We start from the raw sequence: 27,179 nt of genomic DNA, 5'->3' as shown, positions 1-27,179 counted from the left end.
TTTCTGGTCAGAAGGGCAATCAATATATATATATATATATATATATATATATATATATATATATATATATATATATATATATATATATATATATATTTTTTTTTTTTTTTTTTTTTTTTTTTTAAGTGTCAGTGGATAACCCTAGTCAATGAACTCCCCAACAGAAGGAGATATCAAAGACATTTCTCTGCTCTTTTCTTCTTCATCTTTCCTCTTTTCCTTCTTAATAACTGGCATCAACTTTTTTTTCATTGCTGTCTTGCTGTAACTCTGGCCTTTGTGCTAGAACAAAAAGGAATGAGGATTTGTTGTGTCACATTATTCCTCTCAGTAAATTTCCTGTGACTGAGCAAACTGCCCCTTCCCTTCCTGTTGTTGCAGCCAGAAGACATTGGATCGGCACCTATTGTCAATGCACCAGAGGGGAACAAAGTGGACATTGAAGCCTTCAGTCAGTTTACAAAAATTATCACCCCCGCCATCACTCGTGTCGTGGATTTTGCCAAAAAGCTACCCATGTTCTGTGAGGTAAGAACACAAGCCTGCAGTAAAACAAAAAGAATGCAACTGCTTGAAAAGGCCTTCTACCAGAACAAAATGAATGAATACATGATATTTTAAAAGTGGAAAGTACATATTATTATTGAATCTAACTGTGTCATTTCTTTAATTGATCAGCTGCCTTGTGAGGACCAGATCATTTTGCTGAAGGGTTGTTGCATGGAGATCATGTCTCTTCGAGCAGCAGTGCGTTATGACCCCGAGAGCGATACTCTGACGCTAAACGGGGAGATGGCTGTCACACGGGGCCAGCTCAAGAATGGGGGTTTGGGTGTTGTCTCAGATGCCATCTTTGATCTGGGTGTCTCGCTGTCCTCTTTTAACTTGGACGATTCAGAGGTGGCGTTGTTACAAGCCGTGATTCTGCTTTCCTCTGGTTAGTGGTAAATTAATGTTCTGGATCACATTTGTAAACCAAAATTAGCCCTATTTAATAGCATTGTGAATCATTTCCCTCTCTTTATTTAAGAACAATTTCGAAATGAACATCAGTACATTCATTTATTCTTGTAGGGAAGAACCCTGTCTTTTTCACTGATGCATTGATGGTGTACAGTTGAAGTGAGAATTATTAGCCCTCTGAATTATTAGCCTCGTTTTTTTCCTCCCAATTTCTGTTTATCAGAGATTTTTCAACACATTTCTAAGCATAATAGTTTTAATAACTCATTTCCAATAACATTCATTTTACTTTTGCAATGATGACAGTGACAGTACATATTTTACTAGGTATTTTTCAAGTCACTTCTATACAGCTTCAAGTGACATTTAAAGGCTTAACTAGGTTTATTTGGCTAACCAGGCAGGCTAGGGTATTTAGGCAAGTCACTGTATAATGATGGTTTGTTCTGTAGACTATCGAAATATATATATAGCTTACAGGGGCTAATGATCTTTTTGACCTTAATATGGTTATTAAAAAATGTAAATGTTTTCACAGACATGCTGTGAAATTTTCCTTGCACTGTTAAACATAATTTACAAAACATTTAAAAAACTAAAAAAAATTCAAAGGAGGGCAACTTCAACTGTATATGTCAGGTGGTTGTCCCAGTTTTCAGTACAATGCTTGACTTCCACCAGAAGTCTGTTTAAAGGATCTAAGACCAGCTGCATTGGATGTTCCTGAGTGGTGATTACTCAGGATTACATGGGCCACTGAGGGAAAACCACTTAATAATGCTATTTAAAATAGGATTACACTTCAGCTAAGAATGTCACAATCAGTAGGTATGGCCTTCAATGGCCACTTCCACTCCTGCATGGATTCATTTTTGATTTCTGTATATTTAGAAAGCCAGTGTCCTAATTTGCAAGGACAGTTGTGTTATTATTCATGTTCTAATCATACCCTACATACACTAGTGTAGCACTGCACACTTCTGATGTAAATTAGCATTGTTCCTGGGCAAACATGCCTTTTTTCCATGACCATGATGTGCATTATAGAACGAGGTGGGTTTATTCATTTCAGTGCCACTGATAATTGTTGGTCAAATGGGTCTTTTTGAAAGAGGAAAAAATTGTGGACATATTTACATACAGTTGAAGTCAAAATGATTAGCGCTCCTGTGATTTTTATTATTTTTTATTTTTCAAATATTTCCCAATTTATGTTTACAGAGCAAGGAATTTTGACTGTATTTAAACAAAATCTCATTTGTTTTATTTCAGCTAAAATAAAAGCAGTTTTAATTAAAAAAATAAATTACATTAACATTTTTAGGTCAATATTACTAGCCCACCTGAGCAAATTTTTTTAATTGTCTAAATTGCACCCTAAGCGAAGTACAAGTATCTTAACAAATATCTAGTGTAATAGTATGTACTGTCATCATGGCTAAGATGAAATAAATCAGGTATTAGAAATTAGTTATTAATACTATAATGTTTAGAAATGTGTAAAAATGTCTAATTTCCGTTACAGAGAAATTGGGGAAAAATACACAGGTGGGCTAATAATTCAGGAGGGCTATTAATTCTGACTTCATTAAATTAGGTAAATTAAATTATAAATATTATATATAGTTGATAAAATTATATAAACTACAATATGAACATAATAAACAATAAATGAACTATTACTGTTCATTAGGGTGCTATTCACACAAAATATTATTCGGGAAGCTGAATGATATATGAAAGTGTTTTGTTATTAATGAAACTGTAATGTCCCTTATCTCTTTCTCTTTATTTCACCGACAGATCGTCCAGGTTTAACAAGCGTTGAGCGGATAGAGCGTTGTCAGGAGGAGTTTCTTTTGGCCTTTGAACATTACATCAACTACCGTAAGCACAAGGTGGCTCACTTTTGGCCCAAACTGCTGATGAAGGTGACAGACCTGCGCATGATTGGTGCCTGCCATGCCAGCCGCTTCCTGCACATGAAGGTGGAATGTCCCACAGAGCTCTTTCCGCCCCTCTTCCTGGAAGTGTTTGAAGACTGATGGCAATCCAATCAGGCCAAGCTGCTCCCACCAACACCAACCTCCACAAATCAGACCTCTACAGTCTCCCTGTTCCTGGTCATATGTTTCTAGCACTACTGAACATCATTTCATTCCATAGAGTTAGGAGTAGCTCTGGGGCCTATTTGATGGGATCCATTCCTTTTACAAAGCGGGTACATTTGAATAGCATAAAAAAATAAATTCTGTTACTATTGTTTTGTTTTTTCAGAAATGTTTGATATCTGGTCATAGTGTTGGATACCGCTCAACAGAAATGTATGAACTATGCATTCAGGTTTCATGTCACATCAGGCCTCAGAAATAAGTCAAATAGCGCCACACTGCAAAGGATAATAGCAATATTTTGTTTCAATTTACGTCCTTATTCTATTGGTCTATAGGTCTTTTTAAGCTTATGTTAAGCTATAGGTTGTTTATTGTTTTGTTCCAGAACCCTGTAAAGCACTTACAGTACCTAGACCGAATTTCATTACATCAATAGGCGCAAAGTAAAATCACAATTGTGGGCTATATTATTACAATACTTTTGTCCTAGACAAAATCACTAAATGGAAAATGCATTTATACTTGTAACTTTAATTTGCATAGTTTAGGAGCAGTACCACAAAAATAGATCTTAGACTCTTTATTGTCTCAGGTTTGTCAGAATAACTCGGAAAGAAAAAATGAAAGGTCAGTCAATTTCAGTATTATGTCTCAGAAAAAAAAAAGATCTGAGCTGCCATAGGAGTTAGTTAGTTTTTAGCTGTGTACTCCTATTTCTGCTTTGAAATTGTAGAGGAAAAATACACAGACAAACTGCTAATTCCAAAGAGCAGCCTCAAAACATAAAACTGTAATGTGAACAATCCCAAAATATAGTGCTAAGCAAGTAATGGCGAAAAGGATGTAAAAAAAGGTTTTCATGTATTCAATGCCATGTATATTAAGTATTTGTGTGAGGGGTTTATTTGGAGTGCTCAACATTGTCAGTTGTTTCTGTGCCATACAAATATCAGGTTTCATTTCAATTAAGATTGGATGTTTAGATTAAAAGATGGCTGTGTAGGCGAGAACCTTAAAATAATTATTGTTTTTAAGTGGCAGAAGGTGAACTAAAACTTGTAAATGACAAGATGGAATGTCCCTTTAAAATGTGGTTACAGCCCTAAGGCTTTTTTTTTTTTTTCAGTACACCTGAAACCTTAATGGGCAAGCAGACCTCAATATACTATAATATGCATTCAGAGAAAATTTAGTTTAAAAATCTCCATATTTTATACATGGAAGTTTTTTTTTTCTCTGAAGTCTTCAAAAACACAAATTGAAGCTCACACTGTAAAAAAAAATACCTGTAAATTATCAGTTTTTTGTATTTTGTTATACGTGTTTATATTTTTTGTTTATTTTTGCATTATGGGAAAAGTTAACATTTTTGTTATAGTTTAAAGTGTTATATTGTCTGGGTTGTGTTGTATATTTTGGTTTAATTTTCTGTTATTTTACAGACTTATTTTTTTTATATAACATTTCTTATACATTATATTATTTCAAACTACTAAAATGTTAATAAAAGTCCCTTTGTTCATTTGTAGAGTTGAATTTTCAACACCAAAAGTGGACAAAGCAGAGATAAACATCCCATAATGCAATTAACAACCGTAAATAAACGAAAAACACTTGTGAATCACAAGATACGGATCAACTGTTAATTAACAGATATTATTTACTTTTGGCCAGCAGCCACTGTTATTAGCTCATAATTAAAGTGCCAAAACCACAGTTTCCTTGGGTGTGTGTTGAGCTGTTTTACGGGTTTTTGAACCCAGCCATTGCTAGATCCTATGACCCACTGGAACTCTTTAAAGTAATTATTTCTTTTCTTTGATCAATATCACAGAATAGACCTAGCCAATACTGTTTGAATCTGCTGGTGCTATCAGTTTGCCGATTGTTACCTTTGGTAGTGCTGTCACTTAAGTCTGAATTGTTCTAGTAACTGACACATGCAAATGCAATGCCGAGGACAGCAGTCAACCCTGCAACATACAGGGATGCTTTTAGATTTGTCTGTGGTGGTGTTTATGCTTTGTTTGTATCTGTTCTGTTTTTTTTATTAATTTAATATTTTAAATCAACTTAGAGGAGAACTTTTGTGCTGCAAAAAAGTTTTAGTGACATACAGTACCTCAGTGGATCATCAGGAACTGTCAGAAATGTTGTTGTAGTTGATGATTTTTATTTTTTTTTTCTTTGAACTGAGAATCACACCTCAAAAATGCAGCGCATGCTTTATCAGTGTTTTGTTGTAGTGATGCCTTTTGTTAGCAATAGAATTGTGTCAGTGGTTTTACATGTTTTAGATTACATATAGCCGTACATGCCAACAGACTCAAAATTATTGCACAGACAATCAATATGTCCAGTGAATGAGGTTATAGAAAGATTTACAGGGAAGTTAGGGCCATGGCTAGGGTCCAACATTTACTTTTTGGCACCCTTACCTTCAGTAGGAAATCTCCATACCACCTACCAAAGGTTGCCTTGCTCATACAAGCTTGAAAGATTATACTGTATGAATGTGTCCAAGCTCAATCTTAATTTTTAATATATTGTTTTCACACCCCTAAAACTGGAGTGTTTATAACAGATAATCCAGTCCAGATTTATAATAAGGTTCCATTAGTTAACGTTAATGTGTTTACTGGCATGGACTAAGGATGAACAACTTATACAGCACTCATAGTTCATCATTTACTAATGCATTATTAAAATATAAAGTTGTGCTTGTTAACATTAGTTAATACTCTGAGTTAACAAGAACTAACAAGGAACAACTTTATTTTTATTAACAAACATGAATAAATATAACACTGTAAATGTATTGTTTAATGTTTATGCTAGTAAATACATTAACTAATGGAATCTTATTGTGAAGTGGTGTAGATATTTCTCCAATACAGTTTGGTAGTTTTTATTTTGTAATATTTATTTAAGATTCTCTGGGATTTGAGAAAGTGGTTTGTAATTATGGATTTCCGTTTTTTTGTTTTTTTTTTACTTATTTTGTTGCTGTTTCCAATTATGTTTTTTAGCCATCTGGCAAGTCTTATGTACTTGCCAAAGGCATTTTCCATATGTCACACTTGAAATTAGTTAATTTTGGACCCTGGCCACAGATCAACATGTGTATGCACAGACAGGCTGGGAGTCAATGCTATTTCCTCTAAGCACACAGGTATATATACAGTATATATGAGAAACACACACAAACACACTACAGAAATATATATGGCTTAAAGGAAAAGGCTGTATTTTTTTCAGACTGCAGATATTTTTTTTACATGTTGTATGCAGAATATGAACATTTTCCAGTTCTACACACAAATAAACAGGTGTCAAAATTTCACCATTCTCAGAAACCGTTTTTTTATTTTATTTTAATAATTTCAATTCAGTAGTGATCTCTCCTTATTGTGCTTTACATCATAGATTTGTTTAAACATTGTAGAGATATTTAATATATACTATCTACTAATAATCATAATTTAATAATTAATAATCAAAATCCAGAACAACCCCAAAAAAAAAAAACTGAGTTAGAATGAAACATAAAAGAAAATTGCTAATCTAAAACAAATTCACAGTACTTGTACTTCTTATTTTGCGTTCTACGTTTTAAACAAAAAAATCCACAGTATGCTGGTGGCAAGAATAAGTGAACTTTGAATGTGAATCATTTAATTATTATTTTAAGCAATGCATTTTGCTTTTGCTTTTTCCTTTTTTACTACTAAAATGAAAGTATTGCACAAGCCTGCTGTGTGACAGCAAAGCCTGGAATTCAAGCATGTTGGGATTTGGATGTTATGAAAGAGATTGCACAAGAAAATCCTGGATTTAGCAAAATATGATGATGATGATGATGATGATGATGATGATGATGATACTTGCACCTAAGCTGAATAAAGATGGTTTTGAGAAACGCCTGACATTTGTTGTGTTCTGTGTAGTAGACACAATAATTGTGAGATTATAATTGCTATATCTAGTTTCAATTAATAAAAGTAATATACATTTACCAGTATTTTACTTTTGTCATTTATGATACCCAGTTTTTAAACAATCTCGCAGTCCTAATACTTTCTTCATTATCTTATCAACTAAGTTTTATCAAATATAAAAGAGAAATACAACTTCAAGATTTTTTTTCTGAAAACTCCTAACTAAACTCCAGCCAAGAGCTGCATGTAATGTCAGTGAAATCATCGGAAGGTTTCTAAAGTGCATTTTAGTTAAGTGCATTTTATATACTTTTTATTTTATTCAAAGTAAGGTTCTGTGTGAAATCCAAACAAAATGGATCTTTATTTAGCATCACTGAAATGTTTTTTTTTTAGTTTAATTCATCTTTATTTCTAAGCACTTTTACAATGTAGATTTTGACAAAGCAGCTTAACATAGATAAAGCTCTAATGAATTGTTACTTCTTCAGTCAAGTATTCACAGTTGAAGTTAAGTTCAGTGTAATGTAAAAGTGACTCCTGAAAGCCAAAACTATAAAGAGCAAATCCAGCAATGAGAAGAACAAACTTCACCAATTGACATAAGTGAATTGAAAAAAGAAAAAACAGACTTAGTTGGGCACAACCAGTACTCTTCTGGCCAAATGTCTTGTGCAAAGCTGCAGTCTAGGCGCCAGAGGCTTGAGAACAATGGGCGTATGTCATGAGAAGCTGTAGGTTTGAGTAGGTCACTGGCACATATTCAGGCTAGCCCACGGGATCAATGCTGAGACTCGTCTTTCAGGAATCAGCCTCATGTCTGCTCCTCCATGAACACCACAGAGTCTGCTCAGGATACAGGACGGGTCCAGAATTATGGTGACCTCGGGATAAGGAGAAACTAACTAACATAAGCTTATATGCTGTTCAAATTACAATGTCTTTTTGGGAAGTGTTTCTGGCTGCCTTAATGCAGCCTAACAATCCTTTAGTGAATTTGAATTTCAAGTTATGCCTTTGTTTTTTTTTTATGTGTATGCTAATCCAAATATATGTGTCTTTAGTCTTTTTTTAAACTGACAGAGTGTGTCTGCCTTCTGAAATGTGTTGGGAAGGTTTTTTCAGAGTTTAGGTGCCAGATATGAGAAGGATCTACCGCCTACCGTTGATTATCATATTGATATTGTAGGAATAATCAATTGTTCAGAATTTATTTAGCATATGGGATATGAGGGCTGTAATAGACCAAGAGCTTCCACAGACACTGGGAATCCAATGAGATCAAGTGAGATAATAAAGATTAATATGGATTAGTCCCTAAATCAAAAAGTTATGAATTGCCATGAGATGAGTGTTGCTCAGTTGACTTTAATACTATGTTGAACTGGTGGTCACATTTTTTTACATGGTTCAAGTAATCCATGTCTCCAAAAAATGACATTAATCTAAATTTAAACCTATATCCTGGTAGGTTTAATTTAAGCCCCAATCTTGGAATAGCTCTATTCTTCCAACTGGAAACCAGTCTATTAATACCTAGACTATATCAAGTCTAAAACAATTTAAACCATGGCAGAGAAAGCCGATTTCTGTCAGTTTCATTTAATGGGTCATTTTTGTTAAGGACTAGGCTTAAATCCAGGAAAAGTCCAGGAAACTGCCCCATGATATTCCAGATGCACATATCCACAAACTGCATTGTCCAAGTTTAAAAAAAAAAAAAAAAAAAGAGTATACTTTTAAAGTTTACTTTTGGTACTTCTCAGAAATATACTTGATATTGCACATTCTTACTGAAATGTTTTTTGCATTTTTGGCCTAAAACTGTTTATTAACATTCTTAAAATTATAATTTTTTCAAGACTTCACACATAGCTGATGTTTTATAAGGTAAATGTGTTTTTGGCATGCTGTCCTGGGAGAGAGCCCTGAGCTTAAAGGATCCATGAGCTCAGGGCTCTTTCCTGTTAAGTTATGAGACCCTGCTGGAAAAAAAACAGCTTAAACCAGTTTGAGCTGGTTGGCTGGTTTTGCTGGTTGACCTTTCTGGTTAGAGGGGTTTTGGCCATCTCCTGGCTGGTTTCCAGCCATTTCCAGCCTGGTCTTAGCTGATCAGGCTGGGAAATGACCAGCTAAAACCAGCTTGGCCAGCCAGGTTTAAGCTGTACACTGCTGGGTTTAGCTGGTCATCTCCTTTTTTCCAGCAAGGAGGGTAGTCTGAGCTTAGGTAGGTCTCTAGAACTCACCTGGATTAAGCTAGGAGAGTCGAGTTGGGGTGGATGGTAAGTTTGATTTTGAAAGATGTGTGTTAAAGGTGTTATACTTCTGTAATATGCGGTTCACGTGCAAAAAAAAAAAAAAAAAAACGTCATCAGATAAGATGTTGAAATGTAGAGTCAGCACTCTCATCCTATTAGCTAGTGTACTCAGCGGGTTTTTCACTGCTCATAAATCATATGCAATACATATTACTTGCATGAAACTTACCGGTATGTAATAGTAAGCCATGCAATTTCCAAAAATAATTTAAAATAAATATTACTTTTAACATTGTTGGTTTGCATGTTGATTCTAATTGGCAGCAGTTTATGTTTGGTTTAATTAGTGGGGCAGTACATACTGTATGTGTATCTAACATTTTGGTGAGTTACATTTGTTTGGGTTAATTCTAAATTTGAAAAAAAGAGAAAATGTCAACTTTAGCGATGACGATGCTCCATCAACAGTAACTGGCACAAGGTGCCGTCTGACAATGAGGGTAAAATGGCTCAAAACAGGTGTTTTTCATTCCCATTAGATCATTAACATTTTTAAAATCACAAAGCATAATGGGTAAATTTGCATTCTATGGAATTTTAAAATAATGGTATTGCAATTATTATTTTTGATGTTGTTATTATTTGTTTATACAAACCATTTCTTCTCACATCTGTTTGAAGATAGCCAACTCAATTCTTCTCACATTTATTAGTAGTTTTCTATAATACAGTGCATGTCTGTCCATATGGTATTGATGTGTCTTTTGTCTGCTTTCAATTTAAAAAAGAAAGAAAAGCACTTGGTTACTAAAGCACACTGTGAGAGTTTACTCTTCTGTAAGCATACATTTGTATCAGTTAAATCAATGTAAGAGCCATTCTGAGCATGGGGCATCATAAATAGTTCACAAACCAGCTAGGAGTTACAAGCTTCACTTAACATTAACCAAAATGTGCCACTTTACTCCCAAGCAGTAATTTTAGTGTACTTACAAATACACCTCTAGAACATATATGTTGATATGTGAAAAGTAGTTAATAAAATTAACTGAAAGGGAAGTTCATGGTCAAAAAAAAAAAAAAAAAAAAAAAAACAAGTGCTTCATCATTACCAACATCACTAATTTAAACTGCTGCTCTAATTATATAGTAGTTTAGCGCCACACAGAGGACAACAAAATATCTACAACATCAAATCCTAGATGCAGTATACCTCAAGCCTGTATAACGATACACATAAAATCCTTTATTTAGAAGGTAAAAAACAACCTTACAAAACCTCATTCCTTCATTTTCTTTTCGGCTTAGTCTCTACTCTCTTTATTAATCAAAGGTACCACAGCGATACAGTTGAAGTCAGAATTATTAGCCCCTCTTTTAATTTTTTTCTTTTTTTTAAATATTTCCTAAATTGTTTTTCCTAGTATGTCTCATAATATTTTTTCTTCTGGAGAAAGTCTTATTTGTTATATTTCAGTTAGAATAAAAGTAGTTTTTAATTTTTTAAAAGCCATTTTAAGGACAACATTGTTAGCCCCTTTAAGCTATTTTTTTCAGATAGTCTACAGAACAAACCATCTTTATACAATAACTTCCCCAATAACCCTAACCTGCATAGTTAACCTAATTAACCTAGTTAAGCTTTTAAAAGTCACTTTAAACTGTATAGAAGTGTCTTGAAAAATTGCTAGTAAAATATTATTTACTGTCATCATGGCAACGATAAAAAAGTCAGTCATTAGAGATGAGTTATTAAAACTATTATGTTTAGAAATGTGTTGAAAAAGTCTTCTCTCTGTTAAACAAAAATTGGGGAAAAAATAAATGACAGGCTAATAATTATGACTTCAACTGTATATGTATATACAGTATGTAGTGGCTGTAATTTTTAATTAAATTAATATAATTTTAATTCAAGTGATGAGAGATTTTGAAATTCTAACAGTACAGTAAACTGCTGCTGTAAGGTAACACCTGCTCAGTATAAATTCTTGAAAATGATTTAGTTGAAAATATTCATTAGAAATTTAAAAGTAATTAAAAAGTAATTAGATGTAATCAGTTACTTTAGTTTTATAAAGTAATTTAAAAGGTACATTACATATTACATTTTAAATTTGGTCAATCGTTATCTGTAAGCTATTACACTTTCAAAGTAACCTCGCCAACACTGGTTGTTGTTTGGAAAAAACACCCAGTTTGCATGTTGGCTAAAACATACTGTAGCTGACCTTGACGCACTTTACTTTCACCAGTTTTTCTTCTTTTATCTGTAGATGACTGACCAACAGAAAATACATTAAAATTAAGATACAAGTTGTAACAAATGAAATTAATTCCAAAATGATTTTTTTTTTACAAAAATAGATAAAGTGTATATGCCTATTTTTGTTCATGCCGCTCTGTGCAGTGATGATATGTTTTATTCCATTGAATATAAACATTTAATTAATGTAATTAATGTAATCTACTGTAAATGTTATATCACAAACCTCTATCATATATTTGCTACATGTTTTATATAAGACATTATTTTAAACATTATGTTTCTCACTCATGGAGACTTTAGGTGAGGGAGTGTTTTCAGTTACAACTGGCCACAATTTAGTTTAGCCTGTAGAAAATGCTGGCAGGAAAGTGCTAAAAGGCTAAATATTTCATAATAGATTTTAGAGAAAATATCTAAATATTAAAGAGGAAACATAAGCTTGACAACAAGACCCTGTCAATGTTGAAAAAATGCCTTTAAAATAATGTAGCAATGTTGACAGCAAGCATCACGTTTTTGTTGAGATTGTGTCATCTGTCATAGTGTTCTTTAAAGAAGCTTTGCGGTGACTGCAGTGATATTCAGCTATGACACGGCACCTTTTAGTGTGTAGCCATTTAAAGTAGTTTTGTTTTTTTACATATATATTTCCTTCAAATGATTTCAATGTTTTTATATTTAAAATTTGTATGTAAAAATTAATTCTCTGCTTGTAGTTCAGTGATCGTAAAAGAATAAACTTGCACTGTATAGAATTTTTCAGCATACGTTACATTCTTTGATTGAAGTGCTGCTTTTTATTTGTTATATCTGTTATTTATTTATATATTTATTCATTTATTTTTCATTTATTTATTTTGATCCTGCTAATCCAGTGAGGATCAGCACCGTGGAGCAGTGGGTAGCACTCTTGTCTCACAGCAAGAAGATCGCTGGTTCAAGCCTCGGCTGGGTCAGTTGGCATTTCTGTGTGGAGTTTGCATGTTCTCCCCATGATTGCCTGGGTTTCCTCCGGGTGCTCCAGTTTCCGCCACAAGTCCAAAGACATGCAGTATAGGTGAATTGGGAAGGCTAAATTGTTCATAGTGTATGTCTGTGAATGGAAGTGTATGGGTGTTTCCCAGTGAGAGGTTGCAGCTGGAAGGGTATCCGCTGCATGAAACATATGCTGGATAAGTTGATGGTTTATTCTGCTATGGCGACCCCTGGATTAATGGGGGAACTAAACCAAAAAGAAAATTAATAAATGTGTCACGGTACGTTGAAAAGACAGATACAAAGAGGTAGGATCCAAGTGCATTTAATGAAGAAATAATCATGCAGATAACAGAAAAACAACAGGACACCAAAAAATCTAACTATCAAAAGAACAATAATAAACAAAACAAGAAACTAAGGCAATGTACAGGAACACAGCACATGAACAACATACCATACAAAAACAAACGACTCAGTAACAGCAAACGGGTGCAGGGTGTATAAATAGTCCAAACAGTAAATAGTGACAGGATTCAGCTGCATGTGTGATCAGTGGAAGTGAAACCTGGATGGAAGCAGCAACCTGGATGCAGCATGGAACTCAGGCGAATCTGGAGCATAGAGCTATGGAGGACCTGGAGCATGTAACTCAGGCAGATCTTGAGCATGGAACTTCGGAGGACCTGGTATTTCAAACCACCTCAGTGGGTCAGGAGGCTTAGGTTCAGGAGGCAATAGTGGTTCAACTAGGCCAATGAATCAGAATGCTTAAGTCCAGAGAACACTGACATTTCAAATCCCTCCAGTGGGGTCAGGGGGCTAAGGTTCAGGAGAAAATAAGTGAGCGAGCCAGGGCGAGCCAAAGCCAGTCACGTTTCCACTGTCACTTCCGGGGCCTAATCGGGCCAAATCGGGGCTTTCTCGGGGCCAGCGGCCAACCTTTTCGGCCCGCCGAATACCTTAGGCCAAAAAGGGCCAGCTGGGGCTTCGGGGCAGAGTGAAAGGAGAGGCGAACACTAGTCATCCGGCACCGCATTTCATTTAAAGTTTATTAAGCTCCATATTTTGTTTAAAGCTCATCAGACTCCAGACTTTGTTTGAAGCTTATCAGGTTCTGTACTTCATTTAAAGCATATCAAGCTCTGCACTTCATTTGAAGCTCATCAGGCTCAGCACTGCATTTAAAGCTCACCAGGCTGCCCTCTTTTGAAGATCATTAAGCTCCTCATTGCGTTTAAACCTCATCATGCTCCACACTGTATTTTAAGCTTACCAGGCTCCGCAGTGTGTTTGAAGCTTATCAAGTTTTGTGCTTCATTTGAAGCTCAAAACGATCCACAGTTTCAAGAGTTCACACTTAGCTGATGATTGGTAATAAGCTAGTTTGGCATGCTGTCCCGGGAGAGAGCCCCGAGCTCATGAGAGCCTCGAGCCCGGGGCTCCCTCTCGTTGCAGGGCGAGAGGGGAGTTTGAGCTCGGGTAGATCTCGAGAACCCCCCTCCCTCCTACTGCGTGAGGGTTGCTAAGGTGATGCGTTGCTGACAGAATCAAATTTGGTGCTAATTTGGATTAGTCAATTTACTTAAGAGTCATGTTTTTTAGGGAGTGTGGGAGGATACCGGAGGACCCGGGGAAAACCCACGCAAGCACGGGGAGAACATGAACTCCACACGAAAATGCTGACCGTTTGGGTAGATGCCCGAACCGGAGGCATTTTGCTGTGAGGCTGCAGTGCTAGCCACTGGGCCACCGTGCTGCCCTGTAGACAAAAGAGGAGGCGAAGGGGTGGAAGGGGGGATTCTTCGAGACGAAGATGACTAAAGGTAAGGTGTTTGGTTATTTATACTTGGTTAGGAGTAGTCTGATTGGTGATTCGTACATTAGCTTGACTCGGGGCCAGCCGTGTCAATCATAAGCACGTGATCCTCTCGAAATTAGTTTATGAATAAACTTCACTTCAAGAGTTCACACTTAGCTGATGATTGGTAATAAGCTAGTTTGGCATGCTGTCCCGGGAGAGAGCCCCGAGCTCATGAGAGCCTCGAGCCCGGGGCTCCCTCCCGTTGCAGGGCGAGAGGGGAGTTTGAGCTCGGGTAGATCTCGAGAACCCCCCAAAGTGCTTTATGCTCGGGACAGCAGCCGCGTATTGAAGAACCCCCCCAGAGCCGCTGATACCAATGCCATATCCGGCTGCTGGATATACGGTTAGGGAAGAGTAGGAGAAAGAGAGGGGCTCCTGCGGGAGCGTGGGTAAGCATAGACTCCGTGGGAGTCTGGGCAGGGAAGCTTGGGAGACTCTGCGGAGTCATAGCTGGGAGTGATGGCCTAAGCAGGAGGAAGATGGAGGGGTAGAGCTAGAGGGAGTAGTGGCGGTATTCGTCACTGGTAAGCATAGACTTCGTGGGAGTCTGGGCAGGGAAGCTTGGGAGACTCTGCGGAGTCATAGCTGGGAGTGATGGCCTAAGCAGAAGGAAGATGGAGGGGTAGAGCTAGAGGGAGTAGTGGCGGTATTCGTCACTGGTAAGCATAGACTCCGTGGGAGTCTGGGCAGGGAAGCTTGGGAGACTCTGCGGAGTCATAGCTGGGAGTGATGGCCTAAGCAGAAGGAAGATAGAGGGGTAGAGTTAGGGGGAGTAGTGGCGGTATTCGTCACTGAAAAGAATAAGAGAAGGAGAGGGGGCGGAGAGACTTCAGTGCTTGGAGGAAGCGGAGCGATCGACGCCGCAGGTTAGAGAAAAAGTGGGGCGGAGAAACTCGACGCTAAGAAGGAGCGGAGTACTCGACGCTGGGACAGAAAGGAGGCGGAGAGACTCGAGCGCTCTGGGGGAGCGGAGCACTCAACACCGGAAGGAAGGGAAAAGGTGGAGAGACTCAGCGCTAGAAGGTAGCGGAGCACTCGATGCTGGAAGGAAGAAAGAAAAAATTCTAAGGGGCGGGGGTGGGCGGTGACAGACTCCGTGGGAGTCGAAGCTCGGGGTCAGAGCTGCTGGGCCAGTTTTTTGTCCCCGCTGGAGTCGGGAGCAGGAGGGGGCAATAGTGACTCCTGCGGGGAGGGGCCGTGGCCAGAATCGTGCTCCGGGGTGACTCTAGCAGGAGTCAGAGCTGGTGAGTGAGGGCCTATGCGGAAGGAACATAGAGGAGCCAGGTGTGCTAGAAGGAAGCGGAGGTAGCGGAGAGACTTGGTGCTGAAAAGGAAAAGAAAAATTGGAGGGAGGTGGAGAGGCTCGGCGCTGGAGAGAGCGGAGCACTCAACACTGGGAGACAGGCATAAAGTGGGGCGGAGAGATTCCCGCTAAGTGTAAACGGGGCACTCGACGCTGGGACAGAGAAGGGGTGTGTGGAGAGACTCCGACGCTCGGAGGGCGCGGAGCGCTCCACACCAGAAAGAAGGGTGTGGGCAGAGAGACTCTATGCTGGGAGACAGCAGAGCGCTCTGTGCTTGAAGGAAGACAGAAAATTATCTAGTGGGTGGGGGGGGGTGACAGACTCCGCGGGAGTCGAAGCTCGGGATCAGAGCTGCTGGGCCAAGTTCCTGCAGGAGTCGGGAAAAGGGGTGGGCGGTGGGGACTCCTGCAGGGAGGTTTTGGGGCTCCTGCTCGGGGGGAATACCCCTGCGGGGGTCCAAGCAGGTGGTTAGGGCCTATGCGGAAAGAATATAGAGAAGCGAGATTTGTGCTAGAAGGAAGGGGAGGGTAGCGGAGGGTTAAACGCTGAAAGGGAAAAGTGGGGCGGCGGAGGAACTTCGTGCTTAGCAGGCTTGGAACCTCCGTCACCGGGAGACATAAAAGTGGGGCGGAGAGGCTCGATGCTAAAGAAGCAGCGGAGCACTCAACGCTGGGACAGAACAGGAGTGGGGGTCGGCGTGACTCGTCGCTCGGAGCGAGCGAAGTGCTCGACACCAGAAGGAAGGGTAGGGGAGGCTCGGTGCTGGCAGAAAGCGAGGCACTCGTCGCCGGAAAAAGAAAAGTAGTGCTACTGGCCTGCGGGGCCGCAATTGACTCCTGTGGGCTGTGGGAGTCGACCTCGGGGGGGGGGGGGGGGGGGGGGGGGGTAGGGGGGGGGTGAGGGTGGCTCCGCTGACTGCTGGTGGAGATAAGCGTTTGTTGTGCTGCTTTGATGTGAAAGCGGCTGAGGCGGATATAGGAATTAAAGGCGTCTGAAGACCACCGGCCTAGGGCTTGGATTTGGTGTTGGGAAAGGCCTTTGTGTGCGGCTGTAGTGGCTGCTCCTATCCTAAACGAGTGGCTGGAGAAGGGGACAGGGGGGAAACCAGAAAGGCGGAGGATGTTTTTTAAATGCTTTTGGAACCAGAATCGGGTTACCGGCTGGTTAGAGTCATCTGTGAAGAGGGGGGAAAGCTGGTTAGGGGTTTGGCTCTTACGGTAGTGGGAGAAAGCTAGAAGGGTTTGAAAGAGACTTGTGGGGGAGGGGAGGTCGAAAATATATATGGAGTGGCCCTTCCTGGACTGATCCGTCTTGCTTTGCTTGATAAAGAAAGAGAGGGTTTCTTTATCCAGCAAGGCCAGATCTGAGATGGTGGGGTGGATGGCTGGGTTGAATTTGTCGGATGCAGTTAACTCAGAGCACCTGAGAAAGCCAAAAAAGGCTAGGTTAAACATGGCATCGAGGGTGTGAGCTGTGTGAATTGACAGGTAGCCTTTGCGGAGGGTGGCTATGCATTTAGAAAGTATGCGGAGAGTTATGGGTTGTCTGGGATCGGGGGGTGGGGTGTGGGTTTTCTGTATGCCTTTGATTAGGAGGTTTGTTTGGGTATGAAGGATGGCAGCAGAAGGTGCTCCATAAATCAATTTATGAAAAAATTGAATGCCACTTAAATAGCTTCTAATGGAGCTAGCCTGGATTTTATTTGATGAGTGAAGGTGTGATATGAATGAGGTGATGGAGAGGAGGGAGAAATCGGGAAAATGGATGTTAAAAAGTGAGTGAAAATGTTTAAATGAGTTCCAGGCTGTTAGATAAGATTGCAGAGTCCTGGGAGCCACGGCTTGGAGGATGAGAGAAATAGAGGTTTCGTGGAGTTTGTGGAGAGGGTGGTCTATGGCAATATCAGGTCTGAATATGGAGGCACTGGGGTTGGATGAGGGTCCGCCTCTGGAGCTAACCGCCAAAACCTCTGAAAACAGAAACGAGAGAGAGAGTCAGCAATTTGACTTTTAAAGCCTGGTACATGTTTAGCAGTTATGATAAATTGCTTTTTGGCTGCGGTCCAAATTAACCGTCTTAATAAGGGCATGAGCGAGGTGGAGTGCGAGCGCCCTTTATTAATGCATTGCACGGTAGCTTCGTTATCGCAGTGTATTAGAATGCTGCTAGCGGACCATTCATCGCCCCATAGGAGGGCGGCGACGACGACGGGATATAGTTCAAAGAGGGCAGATGAGCGTAGGTTTTGGGGGGTTTCTAGCATTTGGAGGGGCCAGGGGGCGGCAAACCAGTGCCCTTGGTAGTACCCCCCGAAACCGACAGAAGGGGCGGCGTCTGTAAATAGTTTAATGTCGACGGGCGATGAGATTAAATCGGAATAGAAAAAGGAACAGCCGTTCCAGTGCTGCAGGAAGGATATCCATAATTTCAATTCGTCTCGGCTGGAATTGGACAGGGAAATTGGGTCTTCTAGGCTACGGACTGAGTTGGCTAGCTGCAATAAGAGCGTGATGAAAGGGCGTCCTTGAGGAATAATACGCATGGCGAAATTTAGATGCCCGAGAATAGAGAGGAGCTCGCGTTTTTTGCAAACTTGTTTTTCGAGAAAGGCGGCCGAGAGTGAGGTGATACAGTCGATTTTCTCTTTGGGGAGAGATGCTTGGTATTTATTAGAATCTAAATTGATGCCTAGGAATTCGATTTTGGTAGCGGGACCGGAGGTTTTCTCGGGGGGAATTCTTCTAGCGGAATAGTGCTGTTAATGCTTGGAAAGTATGAATTATGCGGAGCTGATAGATCGATAATAAGGCGTTTTTTGCCTGAGAATTTGCGAGTGGCAATGCCAATTGGGCTGATGCGAAAGACGTTAAATGGAGGAGCGGAAAAGGGCCCGATCATAAAGTTGTCTTTGATTTCTTTTTCGATTAAGTTATCTACGATTTCAGGCTCTGCGATAGCGGACTGTAGGTTAGAGCAAATTAGGTTATAGGTTGGGAGAGCGGAGATGCCAGGGTGAAATCCGTGGGTTAGACCTGAAACGAGAAAAGCACAAAAGTTAGAATCAGGATGACAGCGTAATTCAAAGGACAATTTTGAAACATTTACAGGAGTCGACAAGTAGTTTTTGGATTTTTTATTTGCTTTGGAGATAGGGCAAACTGTGCGTGCATGTGCGCCCCCGCAGTAGTTGCAGAGGTGGAGGTATCTGCATGGCTGCCTGAAGCATCTGCCAACGTTAAAATTTTGGCAGTTTGCGTGGGGGGAAAGGAGAGAGGGTATGTTAGAGCTAGGGATACGGGGGACGTAACTGGTGGATTTAGGTGCTGGACGGTCTGAATCGGTAGGGGAGACAGTGAAGGGGCAGGAGGTGGTTGGGTGCAGACTGGAACGGCAGACCGCGCAGGTTAAATTGCGGCAACCTAAAAAGACTCTGTTATGAAGATCAGTGTCGAGTGCTCCCCAGTAGGATTGTTGGTTCCGCTGGGTGAGTCGGATGGCGCATTTGGCGGAGGAGAGCTTGTGGTAGGTGTAAAAGTGAGTCCCCCCATAGGAAAGCGCGAGCTCCGCGATAATGGCCATGTAATCGTTTAACTCACGCCTCCTATGGGGGAATACGGAACAAATTATCTCGGTGAAGCGTGAGAAGGCGATGGTGAATTTGGCGAGTGATAAGGTGCGTGATTGGGTGTTGGCGGGTGGTTTGAGGGTTATAGAAAATTCGCCGCAATCCACCTGTCGCTCTGCCGAAGGGGGTGTGATGGGTGAAAGAAGTGAGAGGAGATCTACGTCAGCGCCTGACAAGATTTGGTTCCTTGCTGTGTTTGAGACAGGGGGGGGGTTCCAGGGCTGGAGCGTTAGAGGGAGGAGGGAGGGGTGTGGCGGAATGTAGAGTGAAAGGAGGACGTGCTGTAGAAGGTGGTGGGGGGTGCTGGGTTGGAGCGGTGCTAGTGAGAACGGGGGGGGGGGGTGTGCAGAGAGGGAAGGGGGGGGAGAGGCTGGAAGAGGGAAAGTTAGCTGGAGGGGGCGGGCCGCTAGGAAAGGAGCTGGGAGCGAGAGGAGGGTGAAGAGGGAGAGGATTGATTTGCTCTAGTGGATTTGAGGCCATGGGGATGCTTTGGGGCGGGATAAGTGGGTTAGGGCTCGAGGAAAAGTTAGAAGGGGGAGCTGGAGGCCAGAACGGAGATCTGGGGTGGTCTGTTTGGATTCTTCGGTGGAGAGTGGATACTAGATGGTGGGTTGACGTCTGGGTTTCCTGGGGGTGGTGACTGGATGGTGTGTGGCTGGGGGCGTGGCCTCTTCTAGCTTGCTTCTGCATTGGTTGGATTGATGGAGAGAGTTCTTGCGGAGGGTACGGGGCGTATCGGGTCTTGGGATTCCGGGTTTTCTTCTTTGCCTGTGACGTATGTGTGGGATTTCCTGCTTCAGTGGTGGCGTTGTGGTATAACTCGAGCAGCTCCTTTTTGTTAAGTGAGCGTGGAGCGTCTATGCCGGCGTTTGACAGAATGAACCGGAGTTCATGGTTGGTCATCTGTTTGGGTGGGTTGAGGGAGGAGAAGGCTGAGGCGTATGAAGAAGCTGGTGAAGCGTTGTGTACTCTAGAGATGGATGGGGAAGGAGATACTGCGAGGCTGTGGGTTTTTGAGGAGGAAGAGTGGGTTAAGCGGCGGCCTCTGGTTGGAGCCTCGGGCTCTACTTGGGAGCTCAGCGGGGCATGCTGGCGCTGGGCCGCGGCCGGAATTTCTTGGAGCGCGGGGCTCTCAGGGATGTTGCTGTCGTTGTCGTTTTCCATTCGGAATTTGCTGCTTCGACGAGTAACGTTAATGGCGATTCGACGTTTAACGCGAGGCTGCTTCTTTGAGACAAAGATGACTAAAGGTAAGGTGTTTGGTTATTTATACTTGGTTAGGAGTAGTCTGATTGGTGATTCGTACATTAGCTTGACTCGGGGCCAGCCGTGTCAATCATAAGCACGTGATCCTCTCGAAATTAGTTTATGAATAAACTTCACTTAAAGAGTCACGAAATCCCAAAACACATTTTTTGAGCTGTTGACAGTCTTATATGTGTCCCACACTGCTAAAAACACTATTAGGACACCTATATTTCACTAAAAAGTGTAAATTTGTTGTTTTTGCGTTATTTCAAGCAAATTCATACTTCCGGATGGAAACGAATTTTTGAAGCTGCGTCACGGCCATGATATAATAGCATGTATTCCAGCGTGCAGACTGGACGTCTGTGCCAGAGTGTGTCTTATTACATCTTACAGTGTGCTGCATTAATGTATGAGTAAGGCTTGGTTCAAACCAATCAGCGCGCTCTATTGTGCAACTTCATTAATATTCATTACTGTCATAGTGTTTAGACGACAGAGACGCCACGTTGTGTTGGCAAAACAAGCTGCAGTTAAGTTTGGTTTTCATTTTCTCTCTGTGAGAGCATAGCTGGAGTCACGCGTGGATTAACAGTGTACGCGACGCTCGACAACAATAACTTACGTGTCTAAGGAGGATTATTGTTTACCTGACAGCTGTTCTCATCTGCAAACGCTGAGATCCGGATTCGCTTGTAGTCTTCTCTTAATAAATGCGCGGCTCTAGTTGCTGGTGATTGTCCTGTCTCTACAGATTTGGTAAGTGAGCGACCAGTGCTCTTTGTTTATTCAGTTTGTTTGTATCGAACTATTGCACTGAGTGTAAACATGTTAGCACTACAACTAAACTTTAACCTCGTGTAGGATTTTCACCGCATTTTGTGACCGGAATAACTAGGGATGTAACGGTATTGTAAATACCGTCATACCGCAATATTAATTTTTTTCGATATTACCGAAGTCGCATGACTCGGTAAAACTATAGGTCTTCTGAGAAAATTTGCTCAGGCGAATGAAGCGAACGGGAGGTAGCAAAAACTACAATTGCCATCAGCCCATGCTTGACCATCATCCCTTGCGGTCTGTTGTCGCTACAGATCCAGTAATGCGGAAATGGAGTGTGCTGCTAGAAGCGGGGATGAAAAGAGCTGGAAAACTCTAAGGCCCCGTTTACACTAATGCGTTTTAGTTTGAAAACGCATAAGTTTTGCTACGGTTACGCCAACCGTCCACACTACGCCGGAGTTCTCGAGCGCCGAAAACGGAGCGTTTCGAAAACGCTGGAGAGGCCGTTTTCATTCTGAAACGCTGCTGCTCCGTCTCAGTGTGGATGATGGAAAACGGAGACATCTGAAAACGGAGGCGGGGCTGCAGACGTTTGCCTCTCTGATTGGGGCTTTTCCTGAATATTAAGTAGCCTAACACGCACAGTTCAGTCCTGCATTCTCTCCGTGTAAGTTCAGACTTCGCAAGTTTGATCAAGGCTGCAGTCTCTTCTTCTCAGTTTGATATGGAAAAGCAGACTATACCGAGGACACGGGTAAATCTTCAAAGGGAACAGTGTACTTTATAACTTCATTCACATCACCCTGGCTTCGTTGTTTCACTTTCTCAACAATAAAATGTAAACATGATTTAAGGAACTGCCTATTTTCATTTTAATATTAGCAACTTGGACAGCAGAAATGTTGAGGCGTCGTGCTGCATAAGATGAGCGTCATCTTCACTGTGTGGATATTTATAACAAAACGGAGCCGATAACAACTGCCTCCTTTCAATTTCAGTGAAAATACGAAACACAGACTCTCTTTTGCTGAGTATCAGTTTTAAGAATCGATAATGGCCGTTTTAAAAGTATAACATACAATAAGTTTATACATTATAGGAAATAAAAGCGATCAGTCAATATACAGAATGTACGTGGTTACATTAATCATTAACTTATCTTTGCGCTCAGCCAAAACACGTTACCTGAAAACAAGTAATAGATTCCAATGCCCAAAGTCAGGGAATATGTCGTTAGATAAAGACAACAAGATGAATGAAATATCCCGTTTAATAAATATAGTGAGATTAGATCCAGCGGGAGATGCTTGATGAGAAGTCCGACTAGCAGAGCTCTCATCTGGGTAGATGGGCTGAGTGTGATTAAATGTTGAATGTGATGAGTTTTCAACAATACTAAATTGAAACTTTATTTTTTTACATGGTTTAATAATTTTTTGTTATTAAAATTGAAGTTCCTGTTTCAAAGCTTACAGATAGATGGCTAATTTGTATGTCATTGACACTTTTGGCACTTTTTTGGAGTATTTTCATAAGTTTTGTTTTTTCCTGTAAATGATTCAATAAATACCGTACAGTGACATTCATACCGAGGTATTACCGTACCGTGAAATTCTGATACTGTTACATCCCTAGGAATAACACACGCGGCTTTCTGACGCTACCTGCCATGTGCATCTAAGTTACCTGGAAATGCTGAGGTTTTTTTTCTCCCATTCGCCGTGTGGTATCAAACATCAAACATGAAAAATACACGCTTAGAGCAGTTCCTCGAATCAAATAACTTGTTTGTCGCGAGGGACATGTATGAATTCCCTGAATAAAAGAGCCAAACTGCAGTTAAAGTCCACCATTTGATAATTTGGCAAATAATTCGACTACAGATGTCCATGTAAACAGTCACTTTCTCCCCTGTGTATGTATGTGTGTGTTTTGACTCTGAAACTCAGCGCGCCCAAATAGACACTCCCACACCATCCCACTTTAGTTCCTTTAACACTCCCCCCTAAACAGAGCTGGACACGCCCACTTTTCAGACTTTTTCCAAAGCAGAGGTGTGAAAAACACCCTGCTGAAACGAGGGGGTTTCATGACCCTTTAAAGCTCATCAGGCTCTGCATTGCATTTTAAGCTTATCAGGCCCTGCATTGTGTTTGAAGCTCATCAGACACTGCTCCGCACCGCATTTGAAGCTCATCAGGCTCCGCGCTTCATTTGCAACTTATCAGACTCTGTACTGCATTTAATGCTCATCAATCTCCGCACTGTTTGAACCTCACTATGCTCCACACTGTATTTCAAGCTCGTCAGGCTCCACATTGCAGTTGAAGCTCATTAGGCTTCTCGCTTTATTTGAAGCTCATCAGCTTCCGCACTTTATTTGAAGATCATCAGGCTGCCCTCTTCATTTGAAGCTTATCAAGCTCCACACTTTATTTGAAGTTCACCAGGCTTCGCAGTGCATTTGAAGCTTATCAGGATCCACACTGCAGTTAATGCTCATCAGGCTCTGCACTGCATTTGAAACTCTTTAGACTGCCCTCTTCATTTGAAGCTCATTATGCCCCCCACTGCGTTTGGATCTCATCAGGCTCTGCATTGCAATTTAAGCTCATGAGGCTCTGCACCGCATTTAAAGCTCATCAGGCTTCGTACTTTGTTTGAAACTCATTAAGCTCTACACTTCCTTTGAAGCTCATCAAGCTCTGCACTTAATGTGAAGCTTATCAGACTTTGCACTGCAGTTGAAGCTCATCAGGCTCCAGACTTCATTTAAAGCTTATCAGGCTCTGCACTGCATTTGAATTTCATTAGGATCGGCACTGCATTTGAACCATTGAACCTGTGTAAGGCTTGAAATACCACAAATACTTTTGTAGCTCCCTCCAGCAACAAACGAGCAAGAGTCTTTTTTCTACTGACTGGTTTATTTTCATATCAAGTCTTAAATTCTCGACATAATGGGCAGATCAGAAGACATCAGACATTTACCAGACGAAAGAACTAAAAAACATATAACAATAAATTACAACAGTGTATTTTGGTACTAGATCCATTCAAATCACATTAAGGTCACACAAACATAATGATCACAATCTTAACTAATACAATTTAACTTCATAAATCGCACAACTCATAAACAAACACAGTCAAATACACACAGCAAACAAACAACAACAAACATCACTCTTCAAATCAAACAAATCATACAAAACAAACATACCTCTTTAGCTGGTTACGGAAGGGAGAAACTCAAAAAGCATAAGCATCCCATAGCTGGTTGAATGCAAGCAGATAGGAAGTTAATGCATTTGTCTACTCACAGTGGTGCATAATTTTTATAGTTCCCCACACAATAAGCTCCGCCTCAATTAGTTCCCAAGTAACTCTAGCATAAGATCTTAACCCTCAGGGGCCGAAGACCACGTATACGCGTTTTCATCTATAGTGTCATCAAACTGCTGAAATAAACTGAAATTACACTTTCAGTTTTGATCGTACAGATAAGATCAATACATCATTCAAACTTATTGTTGTGTACACAACAACAACAAACGTGTGTGCTTTTGCAAATAAGGAAAACAAACAGTGTAGGTAATCTCTCTTTTCTCTCTTTGTGAACTGCTTTTAGAAGCGCGTCAGTAAAATGCGCTGAAACTACGCGAAAACAAAATGCACAGAGACATGCATCTCTAGAAAGCTTGAAGTGTCTACTTTCAAATGCAGCTATGCATGTTGAAAACAAACATTGCTTGATAAAGTAATCAGTATGAAACCAATGCTTTGTCTAGTTTCTCAGTCTGATCTCATTAGTTTTAATACGACTACGACCATGAGGCATTGTTATTATAAGCGTCTGAAGACGCATGCAGACTGTGGTTAGAAAAACGCGTCACTAAAATGAAAGGAAACTCAGCAATTACTCATCAAATATGATGATTTATGACATCTATATAAAGCTTGATATGTGTACTTGTGCAATAACCAATTCAAGTCGAACACATATGATCTCTTTTTATGTAATCCATATAAAAGTAAGGACTGGTACGGATTCTGCTATATTGCCGCATTACAGCTAATGAGGTAAAGGACTAGTGATAAAGAGAGCTAAAATAGATAAGAAGTGCTCCGAGTTTGCTCAGTAATGTTGGTCTGTGTCAAACTATTAGATAAAGATGTAGCCTTCAACTTCACAAAAATGGATAAAAACGCTACAAAAGTCGACCACGATTTTAAAAATCCTGCGTCTGCTCTAAAATGAGACCAAAACTAAGTCAGAATCTTATTATTATTGATCAATCTTTGTGTATACTATTCCATATATTTATGATGTAATGTTTTGTTCACCAATTTAAGATGTCTGACAATGTTAAGATAATATGTTGCATTTTGGCATGATTTTTGACTTATTTATGAATAGGTCCATAGAGCATGTGAGGGGAGTACGAGATCAGGTGGTTCTTGAGAGCTCCCCTTTTTGTAAAGGAGAAAAGTAGGAGAAAGGGGGTGGAAGGGGGGTTTCTTCGGAAAATGAAGATAAGGGAGTAATATCTAGCTAGGCTACTTATAGTGAGTTAGGATAGATCTGATTGGCTAACTAATGAGTGTAGATAGGTGGCCAGCTGCAGTCAATTATATCACATGCTTCTCTCGAAATTAGTTTAATAACTTCACTTCAAGAGTTCACACTTAGATATTGCTTGACAACTGTAAGCAGGTTTGGCATGCTGTCCCGGGAGAAAACCCTGAGCTCGGAGATAGTTGAGCCCAGGGCTCTCGCCAGGTCCATAGAGCTTGTGAGGGGAGTACGAGATCAGGTGGTTCTCGAGAGCTCCCCAAATACATGAAGCTCGGGACAGCAGCCGTGTATTCGAAGAAACTCCCCAAAAGGCTTGAAATGCTATATCCGGCTGCTGGATATAGTTATTTGAAAAAAAAGGTAAAGGGGCTCCATTGGAGCAAAGGGTGAAACAGGTTTCTGCGGGAACCCGAGCAGAGTTGGCGTGGCTGTGAATACTCCTGCGGGAGTAGAGACTCGGGGAGACCCCTGCAGGGGTAAGAGCCATGGGGTGGGCGGGAATCCTGCTGGAGTCATTGTAAGAGAAGGGGAAGGAAGGACTCCGGCTGGAGAGGGGGGTGAAGGGGGGCAGGGGGGGGGGACTCCGAGGGAGTAATTTGCTCGAGGAACACTCCTTGCGAAGATAGAGCTGGGAGGTGGGAGGGTCGGTGACGTGACTCGTGTCACAGCTCGGGGTTGGGTGAGCTATTTAGCTGGCTCCTGTAGGAGTCGGGAGAGATGAGGGGGAGGTGAAGACTCCTACTGGAGGGTGACGGGCGGCATAGGTGCTCTGGGTGTGTTCCTGCGGGAACAGAGCGTGAGGGTGACATCACTATATATAAATGAATATTTATATGCGTGGGTGCATATAGATATAGATTTATATTAATAAAGTCAAACAGAGTGAAAAATAAATAGTGCTATACTATATGTCATCATGGTATGACATGTAATATAAAAAGCTAAGGCCGGGGCAGTGAGATGATTCCTGCGGGAATCGAAGCTCGGGGTAATGCCCCTGTGGGTGACAGGGGGGCCTGGACAGGGAAAGAACTCCTGCTGGAGTTAGGTGAGTGAAAAGGGGTAGAAGGCTAAGTACAAATCAGCTGGAAGGAAGAAAGGAAGTTAGATGGCTGGGTCGTGCCCGCGCCCTTGAGAGACTGGGTAGTTCCTCTGCCCTCGGGAAGCTGGTATGGTTGGGTCGTATTCTCTCCTTGACTAGGCACGTGCCCTTGGCCGTTGGGATTACTGCGTCTGCTGGTGAGGGTCCTCTGAGC

The 27,179-nt window shown here is 41.0% G+C and overlaps 1 protein-coding gene across 41 annotated transcripts in view; it reads left to right on the top strand.

Annotated features, from left to right (window-relative positions):
• The window catches only part of thrb (thyroid hormone receptor beta), a 143,613-nt gene extending 136,613 nt beyond the window's left edge, over nucleotides 1-7,000 (top strand). For 40 of the 41 annotated variants that reach the window (XM_073930518.1, XM_068215030.2, XM_073930525.1 and 37 more), the window contains 3 exons: nucleotides 382-528; nucleotides 679-937; nucleotides 2,767-7,000. In XM_073930518.1, the coding sequence (XP_073786619.1) occupies nucleotides 382-528; nucleotides 679-937; nucleotides 2,767-3,008 (648 nt within the window). In that variant the 3' untranslated portion in view covers nucleotides 3,009-7,000. The remainder of the gene's footprint in view (nucleotides 1-381; nucleotides 529-678; nucleotides 938-2,766) is intronic. The other variant, NM_131340.1, reaches the window with a different exon arrangement.
• Nucleotides 7,001-27,179: the final 20,179 nt, after the last annotated feature.

This window comes from Danio rerio, chromosome 19, assembly GCF_049306965.1.
Source record: "Danio rerio strain Tuebingen ecotype United States chromosome 19, GRCz12tu, whole genome shotgun sequence".
In the NCBI taxonomy this organism is placed as follows: Eukaryota; Metazoa; Chordata; class Actinopteri; order Cypriniformes; family Danionidae; genus Danio; species Danio rerio.
Note: the sequence above shows the minus strand (reverse complement) of the source record. Positions and strands in the feature narration are given on the sequence as shown.